This window comes from Pogona vitticeps, chromosome 4, assembly GCF_051106095.1.
Source record: "Pogona vitticeps strain Pit_001003342236 chromosome 4, PviZW2.1, whole genome shotgun sequence".
Taxonomy (NCBI): domain Eukaryota; kingdom Metazoa; phylum Chordata; class Lepidosauria; order Squamata; family Agamidae; genus Pogona; species Pogona vitticeps.
The window spans coordinates 16169857-16192765 of NC_135786.1; the positions used below are offsets into that span (position 1 = coordinate 16169857).

Genomic DNA, 22909 nt, shown 5'->3' on the forward strand with positions numbered 1-22909 from the left:
GTTGTTTAGTCTCAAGAGCCTCCTCCAGCACAATTCAAAAGCATCAATTCTTCGACAGTCAGCTCTCACTTCCATACATCACTGCTGGAAAAACCATAGCTTTGACTATGCGGACCTTTGTCAGCAAGGTGATGTCTCTGCTTTTTAAGATGTTGTCTAGATTTGTCATCGCTTTCCTCCCAAGAAGCAGGCGTCTTTTAATTTCGTGGCTGCTGTCACCATCCACACTGATCATGGAGCCCAAGAAAGTAAAATCTGTCACTGCCTCCATATCTTCCCCTTCTACTTGCCAGGAGGTGATGGGACCACTGGCCATGATCTTAGTTTTTTTTATGTTGATCTTCAGACCATTTTTGGCGCTCTCCTCTTTCACTCTCATTAAGAGGTTCTTTAATTCCTTCTCACTTTCTGCCATCAGAGTGGTATCATCTACGTATCTAAGGTTGTTGATATTTCTTTCGGTAATCTTAATTCTGTTTGGGGATTCATCCAGTCCTGCCTTTCGCATGATGTATTCTGCATATGAGTTAAATAAGCAGGGAGACAATATATAGCCTTGTCTTTCTGGTATAATTCCACTGTGTATTCTTGCCACCTCTTCTGCTTCTGTAAGGTCGCTATCATTTATGTCCTTTATCATGTCCATTTTTGTACAAAAGGTTCCTTTAATATCTCCAATTTTCTTGAACAGATCTCTGGTTTTTCCCTTTCTATTATTTTTCTCTATATCTTTGAACTGTTCATTTAAGAAGACCCTCTTGTCTTTCCTTGCTATTCTTTGGAAGTCAGCATTCAATTTTCTGTAAAATTGTTGCCTCCTGTACAATGTTACGAGCCTCCAACCATAGTTCTTCAGACACTATGTCCACCAAATCTAGTTCCTTAAATCTGTTCTTCACTTCCACTGTGTATTCATAAGGGATTTGGTTTAGGTTTTACCTGCCTAGCCCAGTGGTTTTTTCTACTTTCTTCAGTTTAAACTTGAATTTTGATATAAGAAGTTGATGATCAGAGCCACAGTCAGCTCCAGGTGTTGTTACTGCTGACTGTACGTATAGAGCTTCTCCATCTTTGGCTGCAGAGAACATAATCTGATTTTGGTATTGCCCATCTGGTAATGTCCATGCATAGAGTCACCTCTTGTGTTGATGGAAAAGAGTGTTTGTGATGACCAGCTTGTTCTCTTGACAAAACTCTATTAGCCTTTGTCCTTCTTCGTTTTGAACTCCAAGGCCAAACTTACCCGTTGTTCCTTTTATCTCCCTACTTTAGCATTCCAATCCCCTTTAATGACAAGAACATCTTTCATTCTTTCTTTCAGTGTGTTTAGGCTAGTGCAATTTACTGTACTAAGCAACAGATACTGACCTGGCATTGAACAGCACCAGTTTTAAAGTGGAGGGCTGGCTGGTCTGACTACCTCGATACTGAGGGTTGATCACAGTCTCAGAACAATGAACAGCCTTCAAGCATCTGTTCATCATTCTTCTGACATGAGTAGGGACTGTCTCAATGCTCTATCTCCCTCTACCCATAATCACAGAGATGTTTAGTGGTCCCTCGCTGGGAGAGCAGGCGTTCCATTCCATATCAAAGAAAAGAGGAGGGGAGAGAAAGAAGAAGAGGGAAAAAATTACAAACAGATTAAATAATAAGAATACAGAAATATTTGTGCTGTCTTCCTTTTAATTGACCCAAGCATGCCCAAGGTGTTCTGTGAAACATCAGAAAATGCTGTTTCTTCCTTTCCCAAGGAGTTTATCCAGTGTTTCACCCTCACTGAGAAGCATCTTCAGCTGGGAATGGTAGGTGGTGTGGCCTCAGGTCCTCCTCTCCCCCTGTCTGCCAAAAGGGATGAATTGTGGGGGAACGTTTCATGATGTTCCAGGTTGCCACCCCCACTGCTACCTGCCAACTTTTCATAGTCCAAATTTGGCTGCAGGGACCTTCTTTGATGCTTTCTCTCCCAGATGCTCCTGCGTTGCTTGTGGGTCTCGCTGCTCCCATGGACCATTGGCCCTTGACTGGAACTGCCCCTGCTCTGGCTGAGAGAGATCCTGTTGGCCAGCCCATCCTTCCCAGAGATGGTCCGAGGTGCTGAGAAGGGATGGTTGGGATGCTCTGGGTTGTGTTCAGGGCTGGGAGGGGGTGGGCTGACCAAGTAGACATACACCTCTGCTTGCTGGGCTACTGGTAAACGCTGGTGCCATTCTAGCCCGAGATGGTGCTGCGGACCTCTTGGAGAATGTGGATAGGTGTAATTGTTGAAACGAGTTCTGGATGCTGTATCTGAAGCCAGGGCTGAGTACACCACCCGACTGGGGCCTGATAAGATGGGGCTAGGGATGAAATTGGTCTCACTGGTCTGATGATTAAGCTGTTCATGAGGACGTTCCAGATGGCAGAGGGCAGGTTCTTCTGTATTGAAACCCACAGAGTATTTCAGGAACTTCTGCCCATGGCTACCCTCTCCAGCTACCTCAGAGCTACATCGTTTGTCACCAGTGGCCCTCTGGTGGTTACGGGTATGGACGCCATAATGAGTTGAGCTGCTTCCCACATCAGCCACGTGCTCTGGAGAACTGAATCTGAAACGCACCCATGAGGCAACCGATCCAGCAGGACATGCTGGCTGAGGGGTTTCTGTGTCTGAGAGATGGGAACTGTATGGACTAGTCTGGTGATGTTGTTGGTTTATGTACCAGCTGGCTTTCTTATTATCTTCATCATTACGTCTTGACCATTCACCGGAGTAGCAGGCCTTATTTTTCCTGCCAACTTGAGTAGAGTAGGTCTTGGATTCGCGTGGGTTGCCCATCCTCACAGTTACCTTCACAGGATCCACAATGCAGCGGAATCGCAGATTGGAGAGTTTTTTCCGACTTACGACCGTCGATGACCCTTTCCATAATCTTTTGGTGCTGGAGAAGATCCTTATGGCCTTGAGTAACCTGCCACCTGTAGGCCAAGAAAAGGAACCATAAGAGCAAGAGAGACACAGTGATTCAGCAAAATAGTTAAAAGTGTTATGCTACACCAATTATTTTCTTGAATCTCCAGTCAAGCGAAAGTCCAGATTGCTTTCCATGCTTTATTCAGAACAACTAGCCAAGTGAAAGAAGCAGAGGGCCAGGTGGGAACAGGAGAGGGAACTGTAGAGATGGAAACATCTGACAATGTTACCTCTAAGAAACGCCATGGCATTTAAAATGGCACAAAACTCTAGCTTGAGGAAGTTATCTTTTTTGGATGATAACTCCAGAAGGATCCCTGCTAGCATCCTATGCTAGGTAGGGGATTCTGGAAGTTCACGCTCACCAACACACATCCACTGTAATGTTTCCAGGCTTTGTACAAAACCATGATCAAATTGTAGCATAGCCAGGTCTGTCTCCGAGTTCAAGAATACTCCTGGAATTTTTCCCTCTGGTGATGCACCTCCACTGATGGATCTTCCAGCATGGGCTTATCTGGTAGCAGTGCCAGGTGGGTACAAGTGCTCCACTATAACTCCCAAAACCGTCACCATACCAACCAGGGCTGGTGGGAGTTCTGACCCAGCTATGTCTGAGGAGTCACAATTTTCCCTACACCTAGTCTATACCATGTAGTCTGGGAGAAATTATTTCCCTTATTTTCTCTTCCCACACCATTCAGATCCTCTTTCAATTATTATAGCAAACAGATGGTTACCTATCAATTCTTTGCTAACAGATTCCAACTGTTCAGCATCCCTGAGAGAGAAGCTACATTTTTGCTGGCCTTTCTCACTCACTTTACATTCCTTCAGCTACAGACAAGGGTAGCGTCTTTTTCAGCAACTGTACTGTGTAACTGGTTAGTATTGGAGGAAATACTGCAGAAATGTCATTTGCAGGAGCTTTTCATCCTTCAGTCGCTTTCTTGCTGATTAACCCTTGTCATTTCTGGCCATGAGGCTACCTGATAGTTTTCCACTGCCTACACTCAGAGTGGTATAATTATACTAGATGGGCGGGATATAAATCAAACAAACAAACAAACAAACAAACAAACAAACAAACAAATAAATAAATAAATAAATAAATAAATTGTGTTTCTAAAAAATGGTTGGGAAACACTGTGGGAGGAAGGAAGGGAAGAGAAGGGAAAGAAGGAAAAGGAAGGAAGGAAAAGAAAGAAAGAAAGAAAGAAAGAAAGAAAGAAAGAAAGAAAGAAAGAAAGAAAGAAAGAAAGAAAGAAAGAAAGGTAATCCTTTAAAAGTACAGACTAAATGAAAGGAAAAGAGCTAATTAACTGTACAGTATACTTCTTACTCATCTACAAGTTACCTTTCTCGAAGCAAGAATCACATATGCTGTTCATGAATGGAAGAAGATAAATCCAGACCTGGGGGGGGGGGCGAGGAGAACAAAGTCATTGTTTTACCATTGTTTTGATTCATGGAGTATCACAAAATTTGTGAAAGTATCAGTGACTATATAGTGTGACCCTCTAAGCTTTCCTGAACTGGAAAGACTATCAAGGGTTAGGGGAAAGGAAATTTGTCCACAGTGTGGGAGATCTACATCTCCCAATCTTTCTAAGACACAGGCCATGATGAACAGCAACTTTCCATCATTTCGGGGAGTGGGGTTTTTATCTCCAAAAAACTTATTATCTGGTTTGAAACTCACAGAGGGCTTGATAGGACAAAACCAGCCTTTTAAAACTGTCTAAAGATAACAGTATACTGAATACTGTAGATACTGAACACGTGCATAGCATCTGGTGGGCAATCCATGCCCCTTCCTACCTACCTACTTTGGTTTGGGCTGGCTGGATAGCTTAGTGAGTTGGGTATCTGGCTGTGGAGCCAGAATTAAGAGTTCAATTCCCTGCTGTTCATCCCAGGATAGGAGCCAGCCTGTGTAGCTTTGGGCAAGATGCACTGTACCATGATGCCCCCAGAAAAAGGGAACAGCAGGCCACTTCTGAATACTCTGTACCTAGAAAGCCCTGAAAGGGTTTGCCGTAAGTCAGAATTGACTTGATCATGCATAATTATTATTACCGTACTTTCTTTTACTTACCAAGGCAATCAGTTTAACGGCATACTCCAGTACGGCAAAAAGGCCCAACACAATCAAGATGGTGGCCAGTAGTTGCTGGTGGGGCTCACCAAAGGGGAGGTAGCTGTTGTAGACCTTGTCCCCTGGCAGAGCCATAGCTGGAAGAATCAAAAAGGAAGCTGGAAGTCAGTACAGCATTTCCCCCCTCATCTCCACCCCTTCCACTGTTGCTGTGATTGGCACAGGCACATCTGCCGCAGTGAAGGAGGCCTCAAGGGGTTGCTAAAGCACCTGCCTCAGCCTTTGTGATCCTAACCATGAGACAGCAGAAGATTGTTTTGGCTCAGCCAATCAGAAGCTACATTTTAGAGCAAGGGGGCGGGGCAAAGTGGTCTTCCAGGCGTTAGGCCTCGGCTTGCAGAATTCCTTGTCATTGGCCCGGCTCGTTATGGCAACCGTTGCAGGGCAACATCTGGCAGGCCAGGATATGGCCACTCTGGCCCTGCCATGACTCCCCCACCCTTACCCCGAAGCTGACTGCAGCTGCTGTGCAGTCTCATTAGTGCGAGTGCTGGACCTTTGACCAAAATGTCCAAAAAGAGTGCTTTATGTGGGGCTGGCCCTGAGAAAGAACTACAGCCAGTGCAAAAGGACTGTGGCCAGACTGTTGGTTGATGTGTGCTTTAAACAGCGTATATCTCAGATCTGAAATCACCTGCATTGGTTTCCAGTTGGCTTCTGAGCTCAATTCAAGATGCCGGTTTTGACCTGCTAACTCTTAAATGGCTTGAGGCCAGCATGTCAGAAACCAGCGACTTGTGTATTGGAGTAAGGGGAGCACTACCCACCTCAGTTCATGCTACCCCAGGCATCCTGCCCCGGCCCCACTCCTTTCCAGCTGCAGAAAATTCTCCTTTGTATGAATTTTTGCTTGCATGTGTGTGTAAGTACATGTATGGCTGAATTGTTTGAGTGACTGGCAGCTGAATATTTCAGCCTTACAACTAGACATGGACTTGAACTTGCAGTTGAATCAACTCATTGACAACAGAACCCCACCTGAAGATAGCAGAGTCGCTGAGGATATAGGGCACACAACTCCACCCTCCTACATCTTGTTGCCACAGTCCAGCACTTGCTCTAAGAATATTCAGCATTTAGATGACTAAGTGCAGCAAGGTAGTGCTGAACATATGGGTATGAAGCAGAAATTACTGATCTGAATATTTGTAATTCTGTGAAAATAGAACAAACAAATGTTTATTGCTTCAGGAAATCCAGAGATGGGGGAGAAGAGCCCTGAATATGTTTACAGAAGTTCCCAAAGCTGGCTTCTATGTGTACAAATGCTCAGTCATTATGGAGAAGCCTGGCAAGTCTGCTTCTCTTTAACTCTGAAGAAGCAGCAGGAAGTCATGTCAGACAGAGAAGGATAGAGTCTAAAAGTAGCAATCTAAACATAGATCTAGAAAAGGAGGAAGAACACATGCGGACTGACCTCCAGTGCCCCTGTTCAGATTCTCTGTTACGTGCATTGGTGCTCCATTTTCAGAATTTACTAATTAAGGAGACCACCTCACATTTTCAGTTGGTAGATTTGGATTTAAAGAAGATGCTAAGCTTCGAGCACCTCAGGATTCCACCTTAACCTAGATCCTCTCAAAAAAAACTAGTTAGGAAAGAAAATACTACTGAGTCACAGCTTATGTTAATCCTAGTTAGGTGGAAAGTGGATGAAGAGAGAGAAAATAAAAGCCAAGGAAACAGCCATGTCTACTCAGATTTAATTTTACAACAAAAAGAAAGAAAACCAGAAGAGAAATATGTTGAATCTGACTTCCAAATGTCACACTTCTTTTTTCTTCTGCATGACGTGTTCTCCAAACAGAGTTATGACACTGGCTTGCTGATCAGAGGGGGGTTTATGTGCCCAGACCAGCTGCTCATTTCAAAGTTCTAACAAAAGCAGTCAGGATAAGCAAAACACTCCCAGTCCAGACGTATAATGTTACCTTGGCCCTGATATCTGGGCCTTGTCTCTAGTGGAGTTTGATGCCAGAAAGCAGCCATTCTGAATCGTTTCCTTGAATATACAAAACCAGGGGTTTGCTTTCATGTGACGAGATCCGGGTGACTCAAAAGACACAAAAAAAGCGCCTATCTTATCATCCATGCAGTCCGTGAATAATTAAAGTGTCTCTTCAAGCTGACTGAATTCACTGAGTAATTAATCGGTCAGTAGGAGAAAATTTGCTCCCTTTAGGAAGCCAACAATGCTGGCGGCCGGATCCTTTGTCTGACTTAAAAACAAGTGAGGTTGCAGATAGGATGGTGCAGCTCAGAAATTCTGGAACTTGGGATGAATTCGGCACAGCACAAATTTCTGATTGACTTAAAGTAGGTTTCTTTCTGGGACACTTAAAAGCCACATCTTTTGCAGGTGTAAAACGAAGGTTTACGAAACTTGTCTTTGCAACCACATCCATCATACTTGTACACTCAGCAGGAGCTGTAACGGGTGAGCACTTCCCCCTGACTGAGCCTGAACTTACTACAAAAGTTCACTTCTGTATTTCATGTAGGACAGTATTTCTCAAATTTATTTTGACCTATGCCCCCCTTTTTTAACAAAAAAATAAAAATCGCATCCCCATTCAAATCTGCCTTTCCTTATCCTTTCTAAAAATAATTTGAAATAACACAACAGAAACAAACAGCAGACAAAATGGTTTGTACTTTTAGACAAAAATATTTATTTCACTCTTCCATTTTTAAAAAACATTAATTACAGTGCAATTCAAAGACTGAGATAGTTAAGTGTACTCCTAAATATCATATGATGATACAGCAAAGAAATATACCAAGAAAGCAATAGATGGAATTGCCTCCCCTCCCACATTCCTCTGTGTATCACATACTCATAGAACCATAGAGCTGGAAAGGGCTTATAAGGCCATCCAGTCCAACCCCTTGCTTGATGCAGGAATCCAAATCAAAGCAGATCTGACAAGATGGTTGTCCGATTTTCTCTTGAATGCCTCCAGTGTTGGAACACTCACCATCTCCTGAGGTAATTGGTTCCATTGTTGTTGTACTACTCTGTAAGGTTGTTTTTCCTGATACTCAGCCAAAATCTAACTTCCTGTAACTGTAGTCCATTATCACATGTCCTGAACTCAGGGATGACTGAGAACAGATCTTGTTCCTCCTTTGTATGGCTACCTTTCATGTATTTGTAAAGTGCTATCATATTCCGCCCCCCCCCATCTTCTTTTCTTAAGGCTAAATATGCCCAGTTCTTTCAGTCTTTCATCATAGGGCTTGGCTCACAATCCTTGTTGCATTCTGTTGAACTTGTTCCAGTATGTTGGAATCCTTCTTTAAAGTGCTGTGTCCAGAACTGGACACATACTCTAGATGAGGCCTAACTGGTGCCGAATAGAGGGGGGCAGGTGCCACATGAGATTTGGAGACTACAATATTGAGCATATTTATTCAAACTACATGTTCTTCAAAGGGAATATGTCCTTGGTCTACAACAAATGTGGGTAACCTCTGGCCTGCAGGATATTGCTTGACTGCAGTTCCACTCATCTCTCCTCAATTGTCCTGCTTAGGGCTGACCGGGGGCGGTGGGTCCAGTCCAACAATATCCAGAGGGCCACAAGTTGTCCACACTGCTCTACCTCACTGAATATGCTGCTCTGTCCACACTGCCGTGCAACCATGTACATGGCAAAACAATTTGTATCAGAGGTCACCACATAGGTCTGAGGAAGAATTATACAATCATGAAGTTCATAAGGCCATAAAGCCCAACCCTTTGCTCGATGCAGGAATACACATCAAAGGATATCTGCCCAGAGGTTGTCTAAGTGTTGCAGCACTCACCACCTCTCGAGGTTATTGATTATATCAGTGGTTCTTAACGTGGGCAATAATGCTCCCCAGGGGGCAATTTCATTTTTCAGGGGGGCGGTAGAACGAAAAGGGGTGGTGTGGGGTGAAAGAACAGAAGGAGGCGGTAGGGGGGCGCTGGAGCGAGCCAAACCTGTGAAGGCAACTGCAGCCGCAGTGTTGGCAGTAGATCCGGTGCTGCTGCCGCCGCCAGATGATCCAGCTCTTTCTACCTGCCACATCTCGACTTTCTCCTTTAGGGGAGCACTGAGTGTGGATTGGGTGGAAGGAAAGGGTCTCTTGGGTCCTCATCCTCGCCCCGTGAAGCGCTGCCTCGCACCCAGATGGGGAGGGAGACTAGGTAGGTAGGTAGGTAGGTAGGTAAGATATCACCTCAGGGAGGGGGGCGATGATAACTTCCTCAATGGTTCAAGGGGGCATTTCTTTCAAAAAGGTTAAGAACCACTGGATTAAATTTCTGTACTGCTCTAACAGAAAGTTTTTTTCTGATATTCAACCGAAATCTGGCTTCCTGTAACTTGAGCCCATTGTTGAGTGTCTTGCACTCTGCGATGACTGAGAACAGATCCTTCCCCTCCTCTGTATGACAGACCTTCAAATATTTGAAAAGTGTTACCATATCACCCCTCTGTCTTATTTTCTTAAGGTTAAGAATCCTGCCTGAAACCCTCAAGAGCCAGTCAGAGTTGCCAATACAGGGACAGATGACCCAATGGTGTGAACTGATATGAGTCAAGAAGCAGGAACAACAGACTTGTGGAGAGGGGAAGCATTTGTAGAAGTGTAATTTTTTTTTTCATGGGATGACACCTAGGAGAGAAATTCTCTTGGGACAGTCCAATACTTGATAGCCTCAGAATAATGGCTGACTTGGGGTGGAAGGAGAATGGCGTATTCTGATAGAAATCAACACTGGTTATTTGGAACACTGAACAAGACCCCTTCATGGAGCATTAGGGCCTGCCTGCAAATTGACATTGAACTGGAAAATGTCACTATATCATCTCAACGGAGAGAGAAAACTATATATCTCTGTAATCATTATTGCAGGAATCAGTGCTAATTCTAAATCACATTTAAGTGCAGCAATCACATACAATTATCAGAAAACTAAATAAGGACCCTGCCTTTAGAGCTGGCTCCTTATTGTTGTTGTTTAATCGTTTAGTTGTGATCGACTCTTCATGACCCCATGGACCACAGCACGCCAGGTCCTTATTTTCTAGTCTTCATAAAGTCAAAACGGCACAGAAGTCTCGCTGCTCCATCTCTTTTTTCTCAAGTTTAACTTTATGCTCTCTCTCTCTCTCTTAGCACAGAGCTTCATGAGTGCAAGAGATACATACATTGCCATCTCCTGGCCCAAATAAAGGTTTACAACCTTAAGAAATACAAAGCTACTTAAATACTAGGGAATTTATTTATTACATTAGCAAAATAGCTATCCAGTGGGCAGATACATACATTATACAAAATGAAGCTTTAAACAGATCTGGAAAAATAGGGAGGTAAGATCTTCAAATATGCTGCATATAAAACATACACAAAGTGGAACATACATCCTGTTTAACGTGCAGAACTCATAGTGTATGGGGTAAGTGATATCCAAATGACGTATCATCTTCCTATCAGTGGCACTTGTTTCTGTGTATGGATTCCTTATTGTCTTGATTACTGATACATTACCACTATCACACAGAAATGTTCACTTGTGGATGACTGTAGGTAGTCTCATCACCATTAACAAAAAGTTAACTAGGTTATGCAGATGTGGCCCTAATCTCAGGAAAGAACATTCAGGATGTGGAGAGAGGCAGTGTCTGGATTAGAATAAATAACAATTATTTCATCACGTCAATTGTGATTTATGCCAACCCCTTCCAGAGTTTTCTAGGTAGAGAATACCTGCTGCTGCTACCCCACCCCTTCTTTAACACCAGCCACCTGGCTGGGAGGGGGGGAGGGGAGGGAGGCTGTAAAAGCCAGAAGCTTGTGCCAGGGCCCTGCTAGACCAGCAGTTCCTGCAGTTGGGGGAGTCGCCTGTGATACCTGCCATCCCCAGGGACTGGGTGAGAGACAGTGTCTGGAGGAATTTCTGGCCTGGACCCCCTTGGCCTGCAGGACTGGGCCCCTGCTGCTGCTTCGGGCTACCCCACCCCTTCTTTAACACCAGCCACCTGGCTGGGAGGGGAGAAGGGGCATTAGAAGGGTGTGTGGGTTTGTTTTTGTTTGTTTGTTTTTAACTGTTATTACTATTAATTGCCATCGGATTGCACAGAGACCCACAGTCGACCTGATGGAGCACGAAGGGGGGAGGGCATTGGAGGGGGCAGCCATTGAGGTGGTGCTGGATAGGGGAAGGAATGGCGGTGGGGGTAAAACATGCCCGCGTAGGAGAAGAGAGGTTAGATACCTTACATCTATCCCCTCTTCTAGTTCTGCCCCCAACCAGATGGTATCAGGTGACCATGTCAGCAAACCCTCGAGCCACATGGTGTTGTTGATGAACGCCAGGTCAGTACAAAATAACACTGACCTCATCCATGATGTAATTCTGGATGAGGCTGCTGACCTGGCGTGCATTACTGAGACCTGGGTGGGAGAGGAAGGTGGTGTCCCCCTCTACCAACTGTGTCCGCCTGGGTACTCGGTCCAGCACCAGTGTCGCTCGGAGAGTCGGGGAGGGGGAGTTGCTATAATCTATAGGAGTTCTATCTCTTTGACCAGGCTTCCTATCCCTTTGAGAGGAGGTCTTGAGGGCCTGTATTGTGTGTTGGGCTTGCGAGACAGATTAGGGATTCTGTTGGTGTACTGCCCACCCTGCTGCACACCAACAGTCTCCCTGCCTGAGCTGACGGAGGTAGTCTTGGACCTGGTGTTGAGGACTCCCAGGTTGTTGGTGCTGGGGGACCTCAACATCCATGCCGAGGCTGTCTTGACTGGGGCGGCTCAGGACTTCATGGCCGCCATGACAACCATGGGGCTGTCTCAATGTGGTCCGGGATCTTCTTCAACCAGGAAATCCGGTGGACGTCCCGGACTGCTCATCAGCTCGCTGTGATGAGTTTGCTATTCATTTTGGGGGGAAAATCGCTCAGATTCGCAGTGGGCTGGACTCCACTGTTACTGCAAAATCGGAAGATGTGTCCAGCGTGCCGTGCTTAGGTCAAACATTAATGGATGAGTTTCAATTGTTGAGACAGGGTGCTTGGATCTGCCCATTCTACCACTGCTCGACCCTTGCCCATCTTGGCTAATTGGAAGATCTGCCAGGGGGGTTCGCACTTGGGTCCAGGAGGCCGTCTCTCTTTGAGAGACGGAGTGGTCCATACTGCCTTGAAAGAGGAGGTAATTCGACCACTCCTTAAAAAGCCTAACCTGGACCCAAGGCTGGTGGTTAACTACCGACCAGTGGCGAACCTCCCTTATTTGGGCAAAGTGTTGGTTGTGGCTTGGCAACTCCAGGAGCTGCTGGATGAAATGGATTTTCTGGATCCATTTCAATCAGGTTTCAGGCTGGGTTTTGGTACAGAGACTGCCTTGGTCGCCCTGTACGATGACCTTTGCTGGGAGAGAGACAGGGTGTGTGTGACCCTGTTGATAGTCCTGGACCTCTCAGCGGCTTTCGACACAATCGACCACGGTGTCCTTCTGGATAGGCTGGCTGGGTTGGGAGTTGGGGCACTGTTTTACAGTGGTTCCGCTCCTTCCTAGCTGACCCTGTCCAGAGGGTGGTGCTGGGGGACAGTTGCTCTGCCCCATGGCATTTATGTCATGGGGTTCCTCAGGGCTCGATACTGTCCCCATGCTGTTTAACATCTACATGAATCCGCTGGGAGAGGTCATCAGGAGGTTTGGGCTGAGGAGTCAGCAATATGCTGACGACACTCAGCTCTACCTCTCGTTTTCCACCAATCCAGGTGAGGCGGTTTCTGTGCTGAACTCGTGTCTGGACTTGATAATGGACTGGATGAGGGTTAAGAAATTGAAACTCAATCCAGACAAGACGGAAGTGCTGTTAGTGGGTGCTTCGCCGGACAGGTTGGGGGGCCATTTCCCTGCCCTGAATGGGGTTACACTCACCCTAAGGGACAGGGTCCGCAGCCTGGGGGTGCTCCTGGACCCCAGTCTAACTTTGGAAGCCCAGGTGGACTCGGTGGCCAGAGGTGCCTTCCTTCAGCTGCGGAAATTATACCAGCTACGGCCCTACCTGGAGAAGCGGAGTCTCATGACAGTTACACACACACTGGTAACATCTCGTATAGATTATTGCAATGCGCTCTACGTGGGGCTGCCTTTGAAGACAGTCCGGCGACTGCAACTGGTCCAGAATCGAGCTGCGTGGCTGGTGAGTGGTAGGGCTGCTAAAGATCACATCAAGCCGATTCTGTTTAATTTACATTGGTTACCAGTTGCTGCCCGGGCCCAATTCAAAGTGCTTGTTTTGACATATAAAGCCCTAAACGGCTTGGGCCCCGGATACTTGAAGGACCGCCTCCTTCCATATGAGCCAGGGGGCCCTTTTGAAAGAGCCATCCCTCAAGGAGGTAAGAGGGATGGCTTGTAGACAAAGGGCCTTCTCAGCAGCTGCCCCCAGACTATGGAACGCCCTCCTGACTGAAATTTGTCTGGCGCCGACGTTGATGACATTTCCACGGCAGGTCAAAACCTTCCTGTTCCAGAAGGCTTTTAATTGAAATAACATCAACTGTGGGTCCTGATGATGGCAATTTTAATTGTATTTTAATTATTTTATCTTTTATTGTATTGCATTTTAATTGTTGTAAGCCGCCCAGAGACCTCTGGGTAGATTGGGCGGCATATAAATTAAATAAATAAATAAATAAATAATAAATGGTGTACTCTTCCCTTCTTCTGAGGGCATCCCGGGATGGTGCACCTTGCCCATAACTTCACAGGCTGGCTCCTCTCCCAGGAGGCACAGTGGGGAATTAAATTCCCAATCTCTGGCTTCACAGTCAGATGCCTAAACCACTGAGCTATCTAGCCAGTGGATTATAACATATTTTGTGTGAATTGGGTTGCCTCTTTGGAAATTAAGCAAAGGCAGAATGTGTGCATTCAGATGAGACCGTTTCCCATTTCAACTATCAAAGCCAGTGCTGTTGGATGTCACCCATGCCACTTCCCAAGGTATCAAAGAGTTCTATTTAACCATTTTCATATTTCACTAAGGCGAAGAGAGCGCATCTCTTAATATTTCTTGAAACAACTGTATCCTGCCTCAGTCAGATAACACAAGGCAGGAAGCCACCAGCAGTAAAATGATTATAAAAATGTTTTCTTTTAAAATAGAATCCCAAAATCATAGACTTGGAAGGGACTTATAACACCATCAAGTCCAATCTCTGCTCAATGCAGGAATCCAAATCAAAGCAGATCTAGCAGATGGTTGTTCAATTTTCTTTTGAATGCCTTCAGAGTTTGAGTGCCCACCACCTCCTGAGATAACTGATTCCAATTTTCATACTGCTCTGAAGGTTTTCCTTTTCTTTGTTATCTTTTATCATTTTCCCAACTGAGCCACCACTTTCCTATGTCTTTTGCTATGCATGCACCTGAACAATGCTCTCTTTTTTGGTTGCTTTTAGCATCTCTTGCTAATCTCAGCTCATTCTCAGCATTTCCCTTCCTACTGCAATTCTTTGCTACTTGTCTGTTCTCCTCCTGTGTAGCCTAGCCTTCCTTCCACTTTCTATGTGTGTCCTTTTTTTGTTATCAGGTCCTCTCCGAGTTTTTGTGAAGCCTTTTTTGCTTTCTTCCATCTGTTTTTCTTGTTGAAATTGTTTGTAGTTTTGCATTTAGAATTTCCTTTTTGAGTAATTCCCACACACCTTGAACTCCTTTTTCTGTTAGGATTTCCTGCCATAGGACTCTACGTATCATTGTTCTGAGTTTATTAAAATTGGCTTTCCTAAAGTCCAGGTTATATATATTAAAAATATGGGAATTCACGTCCAACCATTACAATGAAATAGGAGCCACATTAACTCATAAAACCACATGGATACTCACTCAACATCTTTTGTAAAATCTGTGATTTGCAGGAAAATAGTCCCAAGATAAATATGAATGCCTCTGAGAATAAAAATTCCAGTGTAGCAAGAGTGATGAAAGCCTCACCATAAATGTCCATCTAATGTGCCTCAGATGCACTAGACCTTTGATCTACTATGCTTCCGATGAACTAGGCCTGAGAAGGGAGCTGCTTTGGGTATCTTGCTGCGAAATCACATAAGGTTTTGACCTACAAGACCTATACAGTACTTTGAAGTAATCTAAAATCAGTGAAGCTGGTGATCATTTCCTACCATGACAACAGATGATTGTGAGATTCTACATCAATGATAGTTTCCAGGATATTTTTCGAGGCAGACAACTGTTATGGGTGTTACCAAAATGGAATCTGATATTTATCAGAATTAGAGATTCAGAACTTGGCAGCCAGATTATTGAGTGGCGTAAGGAGACATCAACACATTTCTCCCACTCTGGCCGCCCTGCACTGGTTGCCTGCCTGTTTCTGTGGCCACCTCAAGGTGAGGGTGTTAACCTATAAGGCCCTAAACGGTTTAGGACCTCAATATCTGACAGAACACCTCCTTCTGACTAGATGTGCCCATCCTGTAAGATCTTCTCAGGTCAAGTTGTTGAGAGTTTTGACCCTGAGAGAGGCCCAAAAAAGGATGACTAGAAATCGGGCCTTTGTGACAGTCGCTCTGCAAGTCTGGAATGGTCTTCCACCTGAAATTCGCCTGGCGCCTTCACTGGGAACTTTCAAAAGATTACTAAAAATATGGTTGTTTAGACAGGCCTTCCCGGACTCTATAATATCTTAATACAGCGATGCTTTTAGCAACTACACTTTCAACCCTCCGTCATGCCTATTACTTTAATTATTTTCTTTTCGTTATTGTTGCACTTTGTTTTAAGCTGTTAATAGGTTATTATTTTACAATGATGGAATTTGTAAAGTGCCCAGAGTGGCCATAGTAGCCAGATGGGCAGTATAAAAATCAAACAAACGTATAAATAAGAATATGCAGGAGCATGCCCAGATCTATATGTTCCAGAAAAGGGTGCTGTTGGTGTACCAGCTGAAGGTACAGAAAGCACACCTGTTCACTCAAAGTTTACTTCAATCAAATCCTTGGCACAGAGCAGTGTTTTTCCTATATTCTGGCTTCAAAGAATACTCTCTGTATCCACCAGTCATTTGTACTGACTGTATTCCTCTACTGATCTTCTCACTGAAGAACCCACAAAGGTTTGAAGGCATTGCTGCCTGGTCCAAAACTAGGGATGTAAAGCTGCAAAATGTGTGGTGTCAATGGGATGTGACTGTGTTCTGGATCATGTCATGTTCCATTTAGTGTTGAGAAACATCTCCAGTTGTTTGCCTCTAATACAATATGCCCACCTGCATGACTGTGGGTCCTGATGATGGCAATTTTAATTGTATTTTAATTGTATTTTAGTCATTTTATTGTTTTGAATTTTAATTATTGTAAGCTGCCCAGAGACCTCTGGGTAGAGTGGGCGGCATATAAATTAAATAAATAAATAAATTAAATTAAATAAACAAATAAATGAGTAGAAAATAAAACCAATTCAAATCTTCTCCTTGTACCTATGAGTAATAGGAATAAAGCAAAAGCTTTACAAGCTCCAACTTTTCACATAAGACAATTGAAAGAAAAGCTTCACCATCCCATTCCCCCTGCACTTTCTTTAGCTTGATCTTATCACAACCTCAGCTATTTGCAATGCAAGTCCTGTGATCTTGGCCGCACGTAGTCAAGGAGGACCTGAGCCATGTCCAATTAGGGCACTGCTTCATGAATTTGATTCATGATATTGAGTCTGGATTAAAATGGCCATCACACAGATGGACTCTACTAGACTTTAGAATGGTGTATGACTAGAGATGGCCATGAACCTTGGTTTGAAGGTTTGTGCCCGTTTGTCAGACTGGCATTCCGGGTGCTGCATGATCCCTCCCTCCACCCTCACAGCTGGATCCTCCAATCACCAGCCAGCGCACACTGCTCTTCCCTTCGGGTGTTCGACCAGTCGTGGCAGGAGCGCATGCTTCCCTCCTCCACCTCCTTCAGCAGCAGTCCACTCAAAGGCAGCACTGCAGGAATCCCTGCCCTGCCTCCTCATCTGAATGGGCGGCTGCCGGAGGTTTGTGCCCATCTCTACACAAGACTCTCAGGTGTTCTACAGCAGTCATGGCTTTTTCCCCACCAGTACATCAGAGTCAATTGGAATAGTTTTTACAGACTTTCCTTGTCCCCTGTCTGATCTTGAAACCATTTGAAAAGACATGCGAGTGCCATCTGATCCTGATGCTCAAATGCAGAAACAAGGTAAAAAAGAGGACTGGCATTAGTGGTGGCCTGCACCCCAAGAGAGCTTTGCCAACCACAGCAAAGGGAAGATGAGCCCACATGGCAAGGGCACCAAATGAAGACTTGTTGCTTGAGGATCTCCCCCAGCCCCCTGCAACTAGTGCTGCAAAACCTACCTTACACTGTATCTGGAAGTTCAGTCAGGGCAACTGGACTTTTCTTATTAGGCTGGAACATTTTGCTACTCATTCAAGTAGCTTCTTCAGTCTGAGGAGAGTTGGTAGGAGACTCCTGATGTATCCTTCACCTTGGTTTCATTCCCCCCTGGTCTGAAAGGGCTTGTTAGATGGACAACGGATGGGGGTGTCTGTGAGTGAAAATCCCACCTTTGCAGTCTTCCTCCATCCACTGCCCACCCAAGTCCAGTTGTCATGACTCAAATCCCAGATAACCTCACCTGGATGACTGAGAATCTTCAGACATACGACCTTGCACTGCTTGCACATCTAACAATGATATATGAAATACACTATAGTTCATATAAAAATATTAATTGGATTCCCAATTTGATATATTGCTGCACAGGCCTATGTTTTGGAGTGCTATACAGTTTGTAACCTTAAAAAAAGTCATGACATTTATCGTTAAAAGAGGGATTATTATTATTTTAATAAGCAAATTACATCAAAATGTATAAAGTAGATTGGAGATCTCAGGAGCAATGTATGCTCCAAAAATTATTGGGGAAAAGACAGCAAATAACTACAAGACTTCCGCCTTGCACATTTTACTTATAATAAAATAGCATCAACGGATCTGTTCTTCATAGATATTAACGCTAAACCAATAATTCAGGAAACTGCAAGTACAGTCATGCCCCGCTTAATGATGACCCCGTATAACAATGAATCCACTTCACGATGATGTTTTTGTGACTGCAAAACGATGTTTAGATGGTTTTTTTTCGCTTAGCGATGATCGGTTCCCTGCTTCGGAAGCCAATTCTTCGTATTCTGACGATCAAAACAGCTGATCGCCGGGTTTTCAAAATGGCCGCCGGCTGCTCAAAATGGCTCCCCACTGTGTTTTTGGACAGATTCCTTCCTTTACAGGCACCGAAAGTGGCTGCCCCTATGGAGGATCTTCGCTGGACGGTGAGTTATTCAGCCCAATGGAATGCATTGAACAGTTTTCAATCAATTTCAATGGGCTTTTTTATTTCGCTTTATGACGTTTTCGCTCTACAGCGATTTCACTGGAACGAATTAACGTCGTCAAATGAGGCACCACTGTACTTCTTATGTGTCATATATAGATCATATATACATAACGAAATAATAATCCAAGTTAAAGGCATGAGAATGATTCTGGCAAACTGTTACCTTTGTCTTTGTTGTCAAGATGACAACATGTAACATATGCTGTTTGATACTGACTTAAGCTTTATATGCAACACATCATCTTTGGTGAAAGTCATAGATTTCACTGCTTATAAAATAACACTGGATTCCTCTGCCTCCCCCAAAATATTAACATGTTTGACAGGATAAGATCATTTGAAAATGTGTGTCAAGTTACTAAAATGTGGTAGGAAAACCCTTTCTGAAAGTTCTCATACTTCGTTCCAATTCATAATGGAAGAGCAGATAAAACCAGAACAGTACCAATCATGTGATTCAGCTCCTCCGACTTGCAGAGCATCTCCTTGAAAAGAAAGCCCTTACCCTTAAAAAAGCTAGCATATAAAAAGGAGAAACTAGGCTATATAATTCTCCTCCCTGATATCTGTTTTTTTGTTCATTCGATCACACTATCCATCTCCTACAACTGTCAGGAAGAATATGGAGCATTTTTACCCTATCCCTAATATGTGTAAATTACGTTTTTGTAGACTAGACAGGAACATTAGAATTGATGGCCCATTTCTTTCTTTTCAGTGTTGGTTGCAGACAAGATGAAATAATCTCTGGGAAGCACTGATGACTATTACCATTGGTACAATGACAACTGGAATGTGTAATGAGAACTTGTGAGCACACAAACAAACAACAATTTATGTGCAAAGGAGGACTTTCAAATATCTAGCCCAAGTCAACTATCAAATGAATAATGATGGACGATGGTTACGATGAACGAACAAAAGGAAGTACATTGTAACTGTGTGTTTTTAAAAACTGATTCATGGTCTAAGACAAGGGTCTCCAAACTACGGTCTACATCTGGCCCGCCTTGCCTTTTTATCTGGCCCGGCGTGTGGGTGCGCATGTCTACCTCTGGCCCTCAAAAATGTGGAGCATATATGATGTGGCCCTCTCACTGAAAAGTTTGGAGACCCCGTGGTCTAAGACAAGGGGCCATGTGATAGGAAAAAATTGAGTTTTTTCTTGGACATGAACAAAGGCAGTATGTTTTTGTCATCTTTCCATTTGGCTCTATTACTGTGCTAAGTCCATTCCCCCCCCCAAAAAAAGGATTGCTGAATGTATTAAGAAATAACAGTACAGATATAGGATATACATCTAAAGGCAGGAAGGAGAGGATATAGAGATAAATGTTTTCCAAATATGTTACATGAAAATATGCCTATTCCACCGCAGAGGACTCTGTACCGTACAACATACCCAACTATTCAGAGCACTAGCTAAGCCCATAGCTCCACATCATTATATGAAAAGTATGCCCTACACCAGGGGTCTCCAAACTTTTTTCAGTGTGAGGGCCACATCATATATTTTACACATATTCAATGGCTGAAGGAGGGAAGGGGGACTCAATTGATCCCTCATCACTGCTGTCATTGCAAAGGGTCCCCCCTCCCATCCTCTTCCTATGTCCGGGCTGGATAAAAAGGTGGGCCAGATATATAGTTTGAAGCCCCCTACCTTAGACAATACTGTTCTTTCTGTTTTCCCCACAATTTACAAATTGAAATGGGTTAATAAATTAATGAAATACTTGACTTTAAATATAGAGTTTACCCTGAGAATAGCAAACAAAAGGAACAATGGAATTGGACAGTAAAAGAATTGATGAACTTAATATCTGCAGCAAAATTAATTGCAGTTAAAAATTGGAAATTAAAGCATGAATTTCACTTAAATGAATGATATAAAGAAATAAGGAATATTGCTATTAATAATAAACTAACTTGTGATGTTAAGTTTAAAAAGGGCTTCACAAACACAAATATCTTTAGATATATTTGGGGAGTTTTCATTGATTATGTATTAATTAAAGGGAAGGGTCATGCACCATCAAAAGAAACTATGCAGTTTTGGAAGCGTAATGGGGCATCACAAATGAAAGAAATGTTGCCCATCTTCAAAAGGTCTCAGTGGATAGCAGCACTTTGTGTAAGTATGTGTGTATTAAGTTTTTCATTAAAAAGTGGGGGACAGGCCATTAATGAACTACTCAATATTTTTGTTCTTCAAACCAAAGCACATATTAGTATCCTACCTGCAGTCTTGGAGTGTGATGACCTACTGCTGCAACACTCTACAATACCTCTGCCTTGCTATTATTTATTTATTTAACTTAATTTTATTTATTTAACTTATTTTATTTATTTAACTTATTTAACTTATTTATTTATTTATTTATTTATTTATTTATTTATTATGTAAGCCCAAGACTGCCTCACAGCAGCTAATGGGGCTCACGCCTGTAGGAGATACTGCACAAGCTTGGAAAAGCCCAACTACAGAGCAGACAAAGATGCTCATGCAATTCAATCTGTAGTAACGTTTCTTCAGCACTAGCACCACCAAATAAAACAGCAGTCTATGTGAAAATCAAGGATAATACGTTAGGCTTTTGTTAGTCTGTTCCATAAACTGGCTTCATTCTCAAATGCCAGAACAAATTAATCAAGTTCAGGGACAGCCCTGAAGAGTTTTTCAGGAACTTATCCACAGAGCTTGGAACAGATACTTTTTAAAATCTTACAACTCCCAGCTGTGAGATTCTGTCAATTATAGGTTTGTTTGTTTTTTTAAAATATGCCAGTAGTGAAATAAGTTACTGCTGGCAGGGGAATTCTGGGAGCTGTAGTCCAAAGCACTTCTTTTAACAAGCTGTATTAAAAAAAAAACTGGGAGCAGCCAATAATAACAATAATAATTTAAAAAATCTTGGAATGCCCTGTCATCCCTGTTACATACAGCACTGATGTTACCTGTCTGTCATGGGTTTGGAGGGAAAGTTCCATCCTATGGGGAGTGGAAGGCGGGACATCAGGAGGAGGGGCTGTACTGTATATATATGTGAAGCCTGTGTGGTGAAGTTAGGAGACGCTGGGATGTGACGAAGCAGCAGCTGGGAAGAAGAAGCTGGTGTGGGAGTCTGTGTGTCAGACAGGGTACTACTGTGTGTCAGAGTACCAACCTGATAGGTTCAGGTGTCTGTTGGTTAGCCAGAACTGATAGGTTCAGGGTCTGTGCTTCAAGTTAAGTGTTCTGTGTGAACCAAACTGTATGCATGTATGAATGAGACTAAGCCACGTTACTATATCTTATTCACCTGATCATTTTATTTTCCCTGTGTGTTGTATTTAAATAAACCTTATTCTTTTATTGGTTGAAAATCCATCCCTGGTCTGTGTGACTTCTTACAGGGAATGGTTGGTGGCAGCTTAGTTAACGTGTGGCAGGTCCCAGTAGGTCTGGGTTTGTCACACTGATTGGTGTCCAGCGTGTGGGATACGACTGGTCCAGTTGTCCAGTGGTCCAGAAAAGCCTTGGCAAGTGTGCCCAGAGCAAGGGGGGTCTAGTCAGGGACAATCTGAGAGCACGTAGGTAATCTTCTAGGTGTACCTCACGGGGGGGTGCACTAGTAGAAGAACGTGTAACCTCAGATTGGGGACTAGATTAGGGAGCTCTGAGGCAGCCTGTTTTGGCGGGAAAAAGCTGAGGCAAAACTGTGAAATAGCAGTGAGCTAGCTTGCCTGCTGAGAGGCCCAGCAGAGGGGGGTAGACTCTAACTCGCTACAGTTGCAAGTAGTGCTGAAGGACAGCAGCAATCTATGGAAAGCTGGTTCTGAGGCAAAAGAAAAAAAAAAGTGGTCGTTTTATTTTGAGGCTTGACTTTTTAAAGCAGCCTGTTCTGAGGGGGGATTATGCCCTTGACTCGAAGCCAAATGGCAGAAATGGGTGAAGTGAAAGACCCCCAGGTAGACCAAGGTTCTGAGGATGAATTTGGCTCAGTGCAGGTGACAGCACAGGAGAGCAGAACCCAGAACTCAGAAAATTGCTCCTAGCCCAACAGCATGAACTGAGGGTGAGGGAAATGGAGGAAAGATTAGAGAGAGAAAGAATGGAGGAAAGAGAGAAACAACGGCAATTTGAATTAGAGAGAGAGAGAGAGAAAATTGCTCTGGAAAAAGAAAGGATGGCGTTTGAATTAAGGAAATTGGAAATGATGAACCAGAACAATAATAACAATAGGGATTCTGAGGGAGGCCAATTGTCTAAGGCTGACCTGAAGAAATTCCCTGTGTACCACAAGGGAGATTGTCCTGAGGTGTTCTTTTCCTTAGTGGAAAGAGCGTTTGTGGACTTCTCAGTGAGGGAAACTGAGAAGATGACC

At 43.8% G+C, this 22909-nt stretch overlaps 1 protein-coding gene across 1 annotated transcript; it reads right to left on the minus strand.

Annotated features, from left to right (window-relative positions):
* Nucleotides 1–1666: 1666 nt before the first annotated feature.
* On the minus strand, nucleotides 1667–21476 carry LOC110081077 (uncharacterized). Its single transcript, XM_020797477.3, has 3 exons — nucleotides 5052–21476; nucleotides 4311–4368; nucleotides 1667–2958 (listed from the first exon to the last, which is right to left on the minus strand). The coding sequence occupies exons 1-3, from the start codon at nucleotides 5184–5186 to the stop codon at nucleotides 1793–1795; spliced, it is 1359 nt and encodes a 452-aa protein (XP_020653136.3). The 5' UTR covers nucleotides 5187–21476; the 3' UTR covers nucleotides 1667–1792.
* Between the last annotated feature and the right edge of the window lie 1433 nt (nucleotides 21477–22909).

Coding starts and splice junctions, on each gene's coding strand:
- LOC110081077 (XM_020797477.3), bottom strand. CDS start 5,186: ATGGCTCTGCCAGGGGACAAGGTCTACAACAGCTACCTCCCCTTTGGT. Junction 4,369..5,051: donor CCGTTAAACTGATTGCCTTG/GTAAGTAAAAGA, acceptor CCCCCCCCCCAG/GTCTGGATTTATCTTCTTCC. Junction 2,959..4,310: donor TGATTCTTGCTTCGAGAAAG/GTAACTTGTAGA, acceptor CTTGGCCTACAG/GTGGCAGGTTACTCAAGGCC.